This window comes from Ailuropoda melanoleuca, chromosome 16 (assembly GCF_002007445.2).
Source record: "Ailuropoda melanoleuca isolate Jingjing chromosome 16, ASM200744v2, whole genome shotgun sequence".
NCBI lineage: Eukaryota > Metazoa > Chordata > Mammalia > Carnivora > Ursidae > Ailuropoda > Ailuropoda melanoleuca.
This window is the reverse complement of record NC_048233.1, coordinates 47,397,589-47,411,933: the sequence shown is the minus strand read 5'-3', so window position 1 is coordinate 47,411,933 and position 14,345 is coordinate 47,397,589. Positions and strand designations below refer to the sequence as shown.

General features: G+C 44.5%; 1 protein-coding gene across 2 annotated transcripts in view; it reads right to left on the bottom strand.

Moving 5' to 3' along the window:
* The window catches only part of SPON1 (spondin 1), a 255,334-nt gene that overhangs the window by 234,415 nt on the left and 6,574 nt on the right, over nucleotides 1–14,345 (bottom strand). For both annotated transcript variants that reach the window (XM_034645868.1, XM_034645867.1), the window contains exon 2: nucleotides 2,681–2,787. In XM_034645868.1, the coding sequence (XP_034501759.1) occupies nucleotides 2,681–2,787 (107 nt within the window). The remainder of the gene's footprint in view (nucleotides 1–2,680; nucleotides 2,788–14,345) is intronic.

The window sequence follows — 14,345 nt, the reverse complement described above, 5'->3', positions numbered from 1 at the left end:
TGCTGATGCTGCTAATCTAGGGACCACACTCTGAGAACCATCGTGACGTAACAAGAAAGGATGTCCACAGCTCCAAAACAAGGATGAAGGAAGGATGCATAGAGATAGGAGTTCTGGAAAATTCCAAATAGGACTGAGTAATGGACACTAGTGGGAAGAATGTGTTCATTTATTCATTCAACAAACATCTACTCACTGCCCACTGTGAGCTGGGCCCTGTATTCACCCATCAGTTGAAAGGACCAAGATTTAGTGGAGTAGAAAGGACAGTGAGTTAGAGAGGACTATCAACTTACCAAATTAAAACAGAATAGCCTTTAAAGGAATAAGCCACATAACTCCTCATGCCTAACTCTACATCATATTCCCCTTAGGCCTAACTCAGGCATCGTGTGTGCATGTATATGTGTGTGTATGATAGAATGTATATAAAATAGACCATTCTAACCATTTTAAGTGCACAGATCAGTGACGTCAAGTACATTCACATTTTCATGCAGTCATCACCCCTGCCCCCCTCCAGAATGTTTTTTCATCTTCCGAACTGAAACTCTATACCTGTTCATCAATAATTCCCTAGTCCCTCTTCCCCTACATCCCTTGGCAGCTACCATTGGACTTCCTGTTTCTCTGGATTTGACTACTCTCCGTCCCTCACGTAAGTGGGATCATACAGTATGTGTCCTTTCGTGACTGGCTTATTTCACTTCACACAGTGTCTTCAAGGTTCACCTATATTGTAGCATGTGTCGGAATTTCCTTCCTTTGTAAGAATTCATATTGCACTGTATGTATACACCACATTTGTTTATCCATTCTTGCATCAGTGGATGTTTGGGCTGTTTACACTTTTGGCTACTGTGAACAGTGCTACTATGAACAGGGTGTACAAATATCTGTTTGAATCCTGATTTCAACTCTTTTGAGTATACAACTCCAAGCTTCACTTTAAAGCAGATAAATTTTGTTTGGGTGAAAATTAAGGTCACACGTCCCCCATCCCACCCTCCACCTCTTCCCTTCGTAGAACTTTACCCCTCCTGACACTCAGGTATCCAGATCTCTCAGCTGCCTGAATCTGAAAAATCATCCACACCTCCAGGTTAGTTAGCACAACAAGGCCCAGGGGAATATATCTCAATGCTTTGTGGGCTGAATGCATGCATGAATCTCCCTTTCACTATGATGACAACCTGTCCAAACACACTTGTGCCAGGAGCTTATTCAGTACTATTCAGAGATTCAACAATTTACTCTCTGGAATCAGACACCTGGTGGAGGAACCTGGACTTACTAATCACTAGCTGTTCAAGCAAATGATTTAGTCTTGCTGGTTTCAACTTCCTGATCCATAAAATAGGGATGCTAGCTCCTATCTACTTGGTTGTCTGGAGAATCAAAGTGAGATGAAGTACACTAATTAAATTAAGATAAGATAAACCAAAATAAGGTAAAGAACTTAACCTAACACCTGGCATATGGTCAGAACCCAGTAAATATTGGGCATCATTAGTACTGTAATTGGGTAACGTCTTCAGATCTATGCCAAGAAAGGTTCTGCTACCAAAGTACACAGAAGGACATTACAATGAGCATGGAATTAACTAACAGTCCCTCTAGGCCAGAGGGCCAGAAGCCTAAACAATGGACAGTTTTTAAAACACGGGATTCAAAAATTACAATCTGGCTACAAAAAATTACAAGATGTCTTTGGATGGGGAAGATATTTTGGGGCGGGGTCCTCTGTGGCACCCACAATTGCACCAGAGTCCCCAGCAGTCAACTATGGGTGTAAGTATTTTTGAGTTTTTTTCCTTCTTCTGAGTTTGCAAATGCCAGATAAAAAACGGATTCTAGAACAATGGAAATTTGAGATGAGAAATGGTTACAGCCAATTTGGCCAGGCCTCCTCCTAGGATGGCCCCAATCCTTCTGGGACATGTTCTGACGACTGGATGGCCTTTTTTCTAAACCTCTGAAAGGGGATGATGTTCCCTCCACTTCCCTTGGAAGACTATTCCACGGTGAAATATGACTCACTGTCAGGGCCCTTGCCTTTGCGATTCTCTTTCTTCTCGTGACCCACTTTCGTCTTGCTGTGCCCTTTTGCACAAAGTCAAACGCAGCCTCCCCTGGAGGTGGTTGCTCTGTGAGGACTGACATTTAAAGACCATTACCACCTCTCACACTCAGCCCTGTTCATTTAGCCAAGCAAAGCATGTTTAATTCTTTTAATCTCCTCTCATAAATCAGTCTCTTCATTCCCTTAATAGTCCTTCTCCTGTGCTTAGTATTCCTTCCAGTCTGGCCATCCTAAGCTCTTGTTCCGTTTACATTTGAGAATTGCCAATCATGAAACAGCTCACAGGAAAGACAGCCGGCCCTGCCAGGGCTCCGAATGCTCCCACAGGGCTGGGCTGTCTGCTGCCCGCAGGCACTGTGAGCCCAGATGAGAGCCCTGCCTGCTGGCCAGACCTGAAGGCCTTCAGGCATTTGCTGCCTACTCCATTATGTGTCTTTCAAATGGACCTGACCCACCGTGCCTGTGGTCACGGGAAGTGCCCGAGAAGCCACCTCAGGCACTTGGGTCTCTGCTGTCACTCAAGCTCCTCCGTATGTCCACCTTTCACCTGGCTTCCATCCATGAGGAGGGCCACGGAGGAGCCCAGAGGGGTCTTACCTGGAAGGTCCCCGCGTGATCTTCTTCCTTATCACCCTCTCTGTTCTCTTTGAGGGCAATTAATGTGAATCCTCTGAAGTAGGAGGGAGGGGCAGCTGAAAGCGTTACTGTGGGGAGAGAAGAAAGCAGATCAGAAGCATGGGAATTAGCTGGCTTCCATCTGACAAATGGATGTTCTCGAGTTCCCCATCAATACACCACACCTGTGGGCTGGAGGGGCCGAGGACAGCGGAAAAGCCTCATCCCTCTGAGTCGTGAACTATCGCCCTCCACTCTGCTCCCCATCACATTTCAGAGCCTGCAAAATGCCTCAACTACGATCTCAGTTGGGCCTCCCTGAACCAATGAAGGCTTCGGTGAGCTCCCTCCCAGTATCCACCATTTGACAGAGATAGTCCCTGGTCAGCAACCCCAACCTTGATAGCTATCTAATGTTACACTTCCATTAGACTGGTCCAAGAGCAATCTAGCTGCTCACAGCACAAACTCCCTTACGAAGTCATTTGGGGGCAGAGACTGCTGGGTGTTTTCCAAAACATACTTCCTTTCTCTTGTGGGCTCTTAGCTCCCAGCCTCCCTTGAAGGTCAGTCTGTTTGCACTCTCGTTCTGCCAAGGGAAAGCATGTACAGACATGATGCGTGCCACTTCCTGCCTGGCCCATACAAACTTTCCACAGGATCCTCCACTCTTCCTCTCCCACCTATGGCTGCAGAATGCAGGGGATCCAGCAGAAGGCTCTGGTGTCCTGGGAGAAGATGGTGGAGCCACAAGATGGAAGGAACCTGGGTTTCTGAATAACTACACAGGGAATCACCCACTGACCAGAAACATCCATATTGTACTTTGCATGAACTAGAAATAAACTTATATTGTGGGGGATTGTTTGTTACAGCAGCTGGAGTTATGAATCTACATTATACCCTTCCTTCTCACATCTACCCAGATAACTATGTTTCATGGAAATCTAGCTCCAGGGCCTTCTCAGCAATGACAGGCACCCTTTCCTTTGTATCCCCAATCTCCTGAGATGGAAATCCTTTACCGCAATTTTTGCACAGCATTGCAATTCTCTTTTTACCTGCCTTCTCCACTGGACTGTGACTTATGCTGGAGAGGAACTCATTTTAATTCCCTTTGTATCCCTAGCACCTAGCACAGAGCCTGGCATCTAATAAATGCTCAATTCAAGTCTCTTGAAATGTATGTAAGTTGAGATTTAAATTACTGTGTGGATTAAAGTGCTATGATTCTGGCCTTTAAACATGGAATTATAGACTATTAGAGCCTCAAGCCTATCCCAAGAATCCTCGATTCCAGCCTTCTAATTTCATAGACAGGAAACAAAGACACAGAGAGGTCAACAGACAGCCCACGTAGTAAGGTAGTAAGACCACCCAGAGGCAGACTTAGGGCCAGACTCCCTCCCCAGATTAACTTCTGCCCAGAATTATACATAGTGCGAATATTTGTGATAGTATGGGTATTCCACAAGGGCTAAGTTTTGAAATTTTAAAAATCAATTCACTTAACATATAACATTTATGTGATTCTGGTAAGCAACTCCCTGTCAGGGAAGGATTTCTAGTCTTCTAGTTTCAGTCCTAAAAAATAAAGGACCCCGAACCCCCCCAAACTAAAACAACCGTCTTAGATAAGGCAGCAGTGGTCACAATGACATCTCAGGGAAGGACTCTGAGACACGAAGATTGCAAATCTCATGCTATAAAGGATCAGTTCGTCCCACAACAGTAATAAAGCATCCTGATTGGCTACTGATGTCTAGAAAAGGTCAGATAGACCTTCCTAGTAAGGAAGAGAAGGTGAGAGAAAAAGCACAGTAAAATAGAGTCAGGAAAGTATGGTGCTCAACAGCGGCTAGCAGAAAATGATGACTGTGATGTCAGAAGAAAGAGCTGAGATCTCTGAGGGTAGACCGGCAGCCCTAAAGCAGGCTGAGGCCATCTAGAGTGGGGTGGCAAATGAACAAACAAAACAAAACAGAAACAGACTCATGGTTACAGAGAACAATCTGGTGGTTGTCAGAGGGGAGTGGAGTGGCGGGATGGGTGAAATAGGGGAAGAAGATTAAAAGGTACAAACTTCCAATTATAAAATAAATAAGACATGGAGATACAACACGTAGCATAGGGAACATAGTTAATAATATTGTAAAAACTTTGTATAACGACAGATAGTAGCTAGATTTATCATGGTGATTGCTTTGTAATGCACAGAAATGTTGAATCACTATGTTGTACACCTGAAACTAATAGAATATTGTATGTCAACTGCACTTCAATTAAAAAAAAACCTACAGGTGGGCCTAATAACAGCACTTACCTCAAAGTGCCAGTGTGAAGCATAAATGAATCAATACACGTAAAGTTCTTAAAATCCTGCCTGGAATATAATAGGCACTTAATAAATATTAGCTCTTATTATCCGTGATGAGATTATCACATCGCATTTTGAGGATAAGTGTTTGTTTACCTACTTGTTCAAGTCCTTCAGAAGCAAGAAACACATCTAAGCTCGGCACAGTGATTAGCACAGAGTTGATGTGCAATTAAGTTTACTGAATTGTGTTCATGGACTAGCAAACTCAGTATTATAAAGATGTCAGTTCTTCTCAAACTGATTTATAGATTTAGTGCAATCTAAATTAAATTGCTGTCATGTTTTTTGTGAAATGACAGGTTGATTCTAAAATGTATATGAAAATGCAAAGGGCCAAGAATATCTAAGGCAATCTCAAGAAGAAGTGAAAAGTTGGTGGGCTTGTACTACCACATATCAAGACTTATGCAGCTACAGAAGTTCAACCAGTGTAATTCTAGAAAGGAAAGGAAAAGAGGCCAACTGTATAGCTTGGGGTCCAGGAAAAGTTCCACAAGTACCTGAAAATATGATGTATGATTAAGGAGAGCAACTGCAGAGCTGTTGGGGGAAAAGACAATTATCTTCAGCAGAGCTGCTGGGGCAACTGGATAACTAGGTAGAAACAGGTGAATCTTGGTCTTACACATCATACACAAACTAAACTTCACACGGATGGTAGAGCTAAAAGTGAAGAACAAAACAACAGAGCTCTCAGAAGTTGCCCGAGGATAAAATATGAATGACCTTGGAGTCAGAAAGATTTTTTAAACAGGACATAAAAAAAAACACACCACTGACAATAAAGGAGAAGATATATAAATGGGATGATATAAAAATTTTGCTCAAGAAAAGACACCATTAGGAACAAGTACGGCAGAGTGTGGAAGACAATATTTGCAATGCATTTAACTGCAATTTACTTTAATCCAAAGCATATAAAAACTCTTTCAGATCAATAAGAAAAAGATAGACAACCCAATAAAGGAAAAACAGGCAAAACACATGAACTAATACTTCATAAAAGAAGGTGCCCACATGGCCAAAAAGCATAGGAAAAGACACTCGACCGCGTTAGTGAACAGGGAGATCAAAATTACTGCATTTCCACCAGATTGACTAAACGTAAAAGGATTAACAATACCAAAGGTTAACTGGAACTTTCACACACCGGTGAACCGAAAATAAGCAATTTTCACTGGAAAACTCTTTGGCAGTATTTACTGAGGCTGAACACATACATACCCTATGAGCCAGTAAAGCCACTCTAAATTAACAGGAATGCATACAGATGTGCACCACACAACACCTACCAGAAGATCCATAGTAGCATGGTATTGGCACCCAAACAGAAACACTCAGTGTGCGTCAACAGTAGGATGCATATGTAAGTCGTGGCATCTTCGTATAAGTGAAGGCACTGTAGTCATGAAAATGGAGGAATTACTACTACATACAACCACAGGGATGAATCTCATCAACATAATCGAGTGGAAGAAGACACACAAAATAATACAGAAGCTGTGCGTCTTCTTTGCCTTGAGATTTATAGAAAGTCCAAAAACAGACCAAGGAATCTATGATGGCGGAGGCCAGGACAGCAGTTACACGTGCGGCCAAGTGGAGTGAGAAGTGAGCTGGAGGGGCACCAGCGATGCCTCTGGAGTGCTGATCACGTTCTGTCTCTCCATCTGGGGGCCGGCTGCAGGAGGGTATTCTGCATGTGATAATTCACTAAGCTGCGTGATTTGTGAACTTTCCCATAGGTAAGTTACAGTATGATAAAAGTGTTATTAAATACTGTTTCCGAATGATAAATATTCACCTTCTTGTACATCTGGGTAGTGCACGTAAAGGGCTGACCATAAACTCAGCTTCCCAGAGTGCTGTATTCTATCGGTTCAGAAACACTGGGGGCGAACTCTACCTCACTGAATACAAGACACAACATGGAGGCTTTGGGGGCTGAACTCAGGGCGGGGCTTCGATCCCTAGTTATCACTGGTGATGATGGTAGTACCCTTCAGAGAACCCCATTATATGACTCTTTCCTGAAAGAAACAAATGTGCAGTATGTTCTGAGTCCCAGTAATGACTGAAGATGACAGCTCGGCCATAAATAATAGAATCTTCTCTCTAATGACTCCTCCCAAGTGCCTCCCAAGAGAGGCCATTAAGAGACCCAAGGAATTCAAGAAAAAATGCTTATGAAGGATTAAAAAAAACAAAACAAAAAAGGTCCTTCAGAGCCATCCTGGGAGCACATCCAGGGAACTGGTTAAGAGCAAGATTTCGGATAAGCATCCTAGAGCTATCATTTATTAATTATGTGACCTCTGGCAAGTTATTTCACCTCCCTGTTCCCTCATTTTTAAAAAGAAGTTAATGATATTGCCTTCCTTGTAGGAAGGTGGAGAGGATTAAATAAACATTTATCCCAGAGCCAGGCATAAAAGGATTCTAGAGCGGTAACGGATGCTGGGCGGTGGTGCTGGTGACGTTGGGGCTGAAGAAGATATGACGAAGATGATTATGATGATAAGTTCATGAGGCTCAGGGGGCTGATGAACCAACAATGGGTTTCAAAAAGCTGGTCCTCAGGGACACTCATTGAACCACCAAAGAAAAACTGTAGGAGGTGCCAATGAAGGACCATTGAGAGGACTGCAGTGGGGATACTCCTCACAGGATTGGGGGACAATCCTCACAGGGCCAGGTTATAGGGAGATCTGAAGTGCTTAAAATGAACAGTTTTCCTGCAGCTCATCACACCCAGTATAGGGTTTGCTGTGAAGTCCTCTAGCCCCACACACTATATACCCTTTCAAAACTCCTTCCCTTTTTCAGAAATCCTCTCACCCAACTTGAAGTACATACTTATTTGTGAATTAGACGTTAAATGCTGGTCTCCCCTAATAATCTGTTAGCTCCATGAGAGCAGAGACCAAGTCTGTCTTAAGCTGCACTGTATTTTTCACATTTAGTGTGCCTTTGAACACACTGTAAATGCTCAATAAAGACTCACTGAATGAATGAAAGAAAAGGTATTCTTTGTCTTCAATGCGTAGTTTGCTCCTTCCTGCTCTGGTCCCTTTTCCAAAGTTCCCCTGGGTTACTATTTGTAGTATGTCAGCCTCCCTTATCCTTTTGTTACTGAGCAAATTTTTCTGTGCCAGCCCAGGGCTCTGCCCCTGGAGACACAGAGAAAAGACATGGCCTCTCCCTCTGAGCATATAGTCTAAGAGCTGGGAAGAAAAGACATATCGGCAGGTATTTTTTATAACATACGATGGGTGTTATGGAGGTAGGAACAAAGTGCTCTGGGATCCCAGAGGAGGGAGCAACTGGGTCTAATATGGGAGTCAGAGGAGACTTCAAGGAGGTGGCGGCATTTGAGCTCCAAGTTGAAGGAGGAATAGGAGTTTGTCCAGTGGATGAGAGGACTAACAGCACTCCAGGTAGGGAGAAAGGCATGATGAGCCAGTCTTGGCCTTGGAAACCAGAAGCAATTCTGTATTTCATAAAATGCAAGCTAGGAGGGAGAGTATGCTAAGAGGTCAGGGGAAGAAGGTGACTAGGGTAGAAACTTAAAAGCCTTCAAAGCCTTGGGATACCACCCTGGAGGTGATGAGGGGGTCTTGAGGGGTTTGAGTTAGGGAATATCATATTCAGATTTCTGTTTTAGGAAGATGAGGCTGGAAGTTGTATGATTACTGAATAATAGCCCTTCCCTAAAAACCAGTGGCAAGGGCCTCTCTGGCCTGCCTTGCTTGTATGAGGACCGATGTTTCACACTGGAGTGAGCCTGGCCTTAAATCTCTATGCAAGGTTGAGTTCTCCCCATCCTTGGGTATACTGGCCATATGCAAACCCAATTCCCAAATAGCTTCCTTTGAATGTCGGTGTGTCTACCATCTAACACAAACCTTGATGACCTGTTACCCAATTCATCTGTTGTGCCTATCACCCTCACTGGAGCTCATTCAGTACCATCATGCTCCCCACTCTGCCTTTGGGTTTCAGACTCCCCAGCCCGAACCTCAGTGAAAAGATCCTGAACCAGACCACAGCTCCACCCCAGGACCAGCGCCTGCCATCTACCTGCTAAATGTTACTGAGATGCCCCAGTCTTCAGGTCCCACACATCAACTACAGGGAACTTTATCTCCTGCCTTAGCTTGCAACAGGGAGCTTACTGGAGCAGTCCACGAGCCACAGTGGTCACCTCCCTGCTCTTCATGACGTTCAGAGAGCCAGGAAGCTGCAACTCACATGCTTCACTTAGAAATTGGCACAAAAATTGAGCCCACTCAGCCAGGATCAGGCAGGAGATGCTGGTGATGGGTTGACAGATGGCAAGATAGGGCTTAGAGTCCAAAGGTGAGCAAGTGTGTATGGTGGCGTTGTCTTACCCTGTTCCCCTGGATGGTCTTCTTCAGCCAGTGTTCCAGCATTCCCAGCTGGAGATGAGACATCTCCCATTCCAAATGAAATAGCACACATATCTAAAAATCGAAAACTGTTTTTCTTTTTTTTTTTTTTTAAGATTTTACTTATTTATTTGACAGAGATAGATAGCCAGCAAGAGAGGGAACACAAGCAAGGGGAGTGGTAGAGGAAGAAGCAGGCTCCTAGCGGAGGAGCCTGATGTGGGACTCGATCCCGGAACGCTGGGATCACGCCCTGAGCCGAAGGCAGACGCCTAACGACTGCGCCATCCAGGAGCCCTGAAAACTGTTTTTCTATAATGGATGTAGGGAACAAATCTGGGTTCAAATCCCCCCTGTTTCCTACGTGTAACCTTTAACAAGTTACTTAACCTCTCATGGTCTCAGTTTCTAATCTCCTGTAAAATGGCAGTAATTGCATTTATCTCATATTGTTATTATGACAAGTGAATTAATATTTGTAATAGTAAGTATATATAAATGTTAAACTAATAAGAAGTCTTAAAAATAAATCATTCTCTTCTATAAAATAGGGATCATCATCATCTCATGAGTTTGTTATAAGGATTAAAGGGGAGAACGTATACGAAGCACATTGTAAGAGCTCAATAGCAGCTCATTCTTTCCCCCATGTGCTACCTCTTCATGGGATAGCTGGGAGCCGGATGAATGAGTCCTGAGATGAACATTATTTGGACAGGAAGAGGGGTGGGTGGGAAGGAAGCTCCTGGGGACTTGGGGATGTGTCAGCCAAGAAAATGTAGCTGAGAACATGGGTGAGGGCAGGTAGCACCAAGGGCCACACACTCTCTGGGAGCCCCACTTCTTCCCCTACTCAGATGATGGGATCTTTGGGGCTGGCAACAATAGTACCCCGTCTTCCTCCTGAAACATAATGTCACAGAAGCGACTATGACCCAAATTTAGTCTTCCACACCCCAGTCCCTTGGGTCTGTGACCAAGATGGACCAACCAGAACGCTTCTCTGAGATTTTCCAATTTGGAAGTAAAGGGAGAAGGGCTTTTTCTTTAGTTACAGAACTAACTGAAAGGCTTTTCATTCAAGGTTGGCAGTTCTCCTCCTTGTTATTTGGAGAAAGTTATCTATAGAAAGAAAAATGAGGACAACCCATAGAAACACAGCCAAGAGATAAAGGATGGGAGGAGTCAGACCAGGTGGAAGGAAGGGGTGAAAAGGAGAGAGGGAGGAGAGAACCCTTTTGGGTCCCTAGATCCATTTATACCTAATGCCAGGCCCACCCCTAGACTTTCCAATAGGGGACTCAACAATTCTCTTTTTGCTTTACTTAGTTGACTTTATTCCTATCATGTTGCATGGAAAGAGCCTTCACTAATTTTGAAACAAAGAAAGAAAAATAATTCTGGCTAGACTATATGATTCCTTAGCAGGCTAGGGAAAAAGTATCTGTGGCTAAACTGAGGTGGCTGACCAGGAAGGTGGCAGTTGGTACTTAAATGTCACTGAGATGACAGCAAATCAGCTGACTTCAAAACTATTCACTAGATGCCAACTTTAGGGAAAAACTCAAGGGATGTCAAAGGAGCTCTGACCTGCTCAACTATTCTTATCAGCTTTGATAAAGCTTTCTAAGACTGCTCATCAAAATTGTAGAAAACCCAAAATTAGATTATGTGGCTACGTCTCTCAGTGACAGAATCCAGATTCAGGAGTGGTTGACAGCTACAGGGATGGGCCCAAACATGCTGGATTAAGTCTGAGAAGATTAAGACTAAGTCATGAGGAATCATGACAAGTCCAATCTTAGGTTCAAGAACCAGTCGCACCAGTATAGGGAGAGAAGGGAAGCAAGTAAGCCTTCCCAGCAGTTCACGGGAATTTTTGCTGGCTACAAGCTCAGCGTGATCCCAGAGTACAGCACCACTGCCAAAATAGCAAACACAAGACCTGGCAAGCTTAACACAAACACAGTGTTCAGGACAAGGGAGATAATCCTTCCCCATGTTCCATCCCTATCACAGCACATCTGGAGTACAAAGTGCAAGGGGACAAGAAACAGCATCCTAGAAAGAATGGCCGAAGAAAGGGGCCATTTGAGTCAGAAGAGACGTCAGAGTTGTATCTCTCCACAAACACCTCAAGGGCTGACCTATGGCCAAGGGGAGACCTTATTTGCTCATCTCCAAAGAACAGAACCTGGACCAGTGAGTGGAAGTTACATGGAAGGAAATGTAGGCAAAAGAAAAGTACAACAAGCTCAGCCGTGGCTCAGGCTCTGCCAGTTTGGGAGTGTTGTCACCTAAAGGAAGCTCACGATGCTTCTCTCCCCACCACTCCATGGCCGAGGAAGGGGAAGGCTGCTATCATTTCAGCTTTGAGGACATTCTACTGGCCACTCCACTCGTGTCTCACTGCAACAGGAGAGGGCAGTGATGTGAGCAGTGCTAACGGAAGGCTGCGGTGGGACGGGAGAGGCTGTGATGAGGAAGCATGCTCATAGAGAAGTGACCACCTTTGGGCCTCCTTCTCTTTGTGTCTCCCATCTTGTTTAAAAAGAAAAAAATGGGGGGGGGCACCTGGGTGGCTCAGTCAGGTAAGCATCTGATTCTTGATTTTGGCTCAGGTCATGATCTCAGGGTCATGAGATAGAGCCCCATGTTGAGCCCCACATTAGGCTCTGTGCTGGGCATGGAGCCTGCTTAGGAGTCTCTCTCTCCTTCCCTATTACAAAAAAAAAAAAAAAAAAGACATTATAGATTTCTGGAATCCAGTCCTTTGTTTGGGTTGGGTGCAGTGAAGCTATAACTTTCCAAGTAATTCGGATGCATGGCTAAATTTGGAAACCACACAAATGACCCCACTGAGTGCTGATTCCAGGGAAAGCAACTTAATAACTGGTGTCTAGGTTTGATGGATCAACAATCATCTCTGCCCTCTTTTCCATTCAGTCAGAGCCAGTGTCTGAAACTGGGAGCCCCTTCCCTTGGTTCTTTGGCCTGCCGCCCTTCTGCTCTTCACCTCTGAACCATTGATGACCCAACTTTCCAGCATGCCTATCTCCTTCCTCCCAACAGTCTTCACCTGGGATGCAAGCATTTGCCTGACCTCACCCGCCCCCCAGCCAATGCCCCCAGGGCACGGGGCATCCTTTCTCTCTGCTGCCACCACCTGGAGCTTCCTCCTTGCTGTTGGTCCCCAACCCTGGTCTCACTTTTCTAGCTGAGAGAGAAACGCTTTCTCTTTCTCCCATCTAGCTCTCTTAGAGGGAGATCTCACACCAGGAGTCTTCTTTTTTTTTCCCCCCAAGAATAATGATTTAGTGCCTGTTATGTCCACAGACTGTTCTGAGTGCTAGAAATAAATGGCAAGTAAGAAAGATACAGTCCTTGCTCTCATTAAGTTCATATTCTAGCTTGAGGAGGTAGATGATGTACAAGATAATTTCAGAGAGTGATTATGGGCTATGATGAAAATAAAATCCGGCAAAAGTAATGGAAACATAAACTGGTAGTCAGAGAAGCCTCTTTAAAGGGATAAAATCTGAGCTGAAACTTAAAAGCAAGGGGCGAGCCACACAAAGATATGGGCATGACCATCCTAGTCATGGGGAAGAGCATATACAAAGGCCCTGGGGTGGGAATGAGCTTGGTGTGTTTGGAAAATTCAAAGGGTAGTGTTGCAGCTGTGGGGAGAAAGAAAAGGGAGGAAAGAAAATGAAGAAGGATGAAGAGAAGGAGAAAGAGAAAAGGAGAAGGGGAGGACAAGGAGGAGGATCATAAGAGCTTCCTATAGCACCTAGAATCACCATCCAGTTTTTATGACCTGCTCTGAGTCTGCCCATCCTCCCACACTCCTATCCCCCACACATGGTGGCTTGTGCTGGAAGCCCTTCCCTGCCCTCCTGTTGTCTCATGAAGTCCATGAGGCCTATCTGCAAATATCTGAGCCACAACTGTAGATACGGTTTGAGTTATTTCCCAAGTGTCTTCTGGGCCTCTGCTAATCCGTTGATGTGTTTAAGTTTTCCGGAACTTCTCATGGAAGTTTTGAACATTCTGTGAAAGTTAGAAGCTTTGTCTATGTCGAGCTCACAAGGACGTCTGGTGATGTCACCTAACTCCTTACCCTTCCCATCCCAGCCTCAATTCCAGCCTAGCCAAGACACTCTGTAAAAGTGGGAAATGTATACCAGCAAGAGCTGGCCAGCCAGGTGGAAAGCGTTATGGGATGTGGTGAGCGCCCTGATATTGTAGGTGCCTATGACATCATCACACACAACTGTATGCTGTCAGAGGAAAAATAGAGGAAAGAACACTTTTGATAATTTGGGCCACTTGCCACCCCATTCAATGCATGCACGTGCTTGAGTGTGTGTGAGAGGAGACTCTCGTCCCCTCACTCCTTCATAGTGAGTATTTTGTACCTGTCACATCAGTGGTTGAGGAGAAGCAAATCACTTGTTCTTCCTGTTATCTAGTTGAGGGAGCATTGGTCCCTTCCAATGGTGGAAGGACAATTAGAAGTGCTGGACTTACTGAGAAATGTCGGTTCACTTCTATTCCCCACTAGCAGAACAGTGTGGAAGGGGACACAAATAAGGCTGCATTGCATCTAGTACCCATGTTGTTTACGTACAATTTGAAAGGATTTTTAAGGAATTATTTTGACTTGTGGGCTCTTTGCTTTCCAAAGTGCCTCTTGAACCTAACCCTTAAGTAAGATGGGATTCCGGTCTCCTCAAATTGTCTTTCATTTTCATTCTGAATATATATCCCAGTGAGCTTTTGTTTCTTCTCTTTTAGTTTCTTTTCCCTTCTCCTCCTCCTCTCTCTTCCTCCTTCTTCCTGCCTCTCCCTCTCT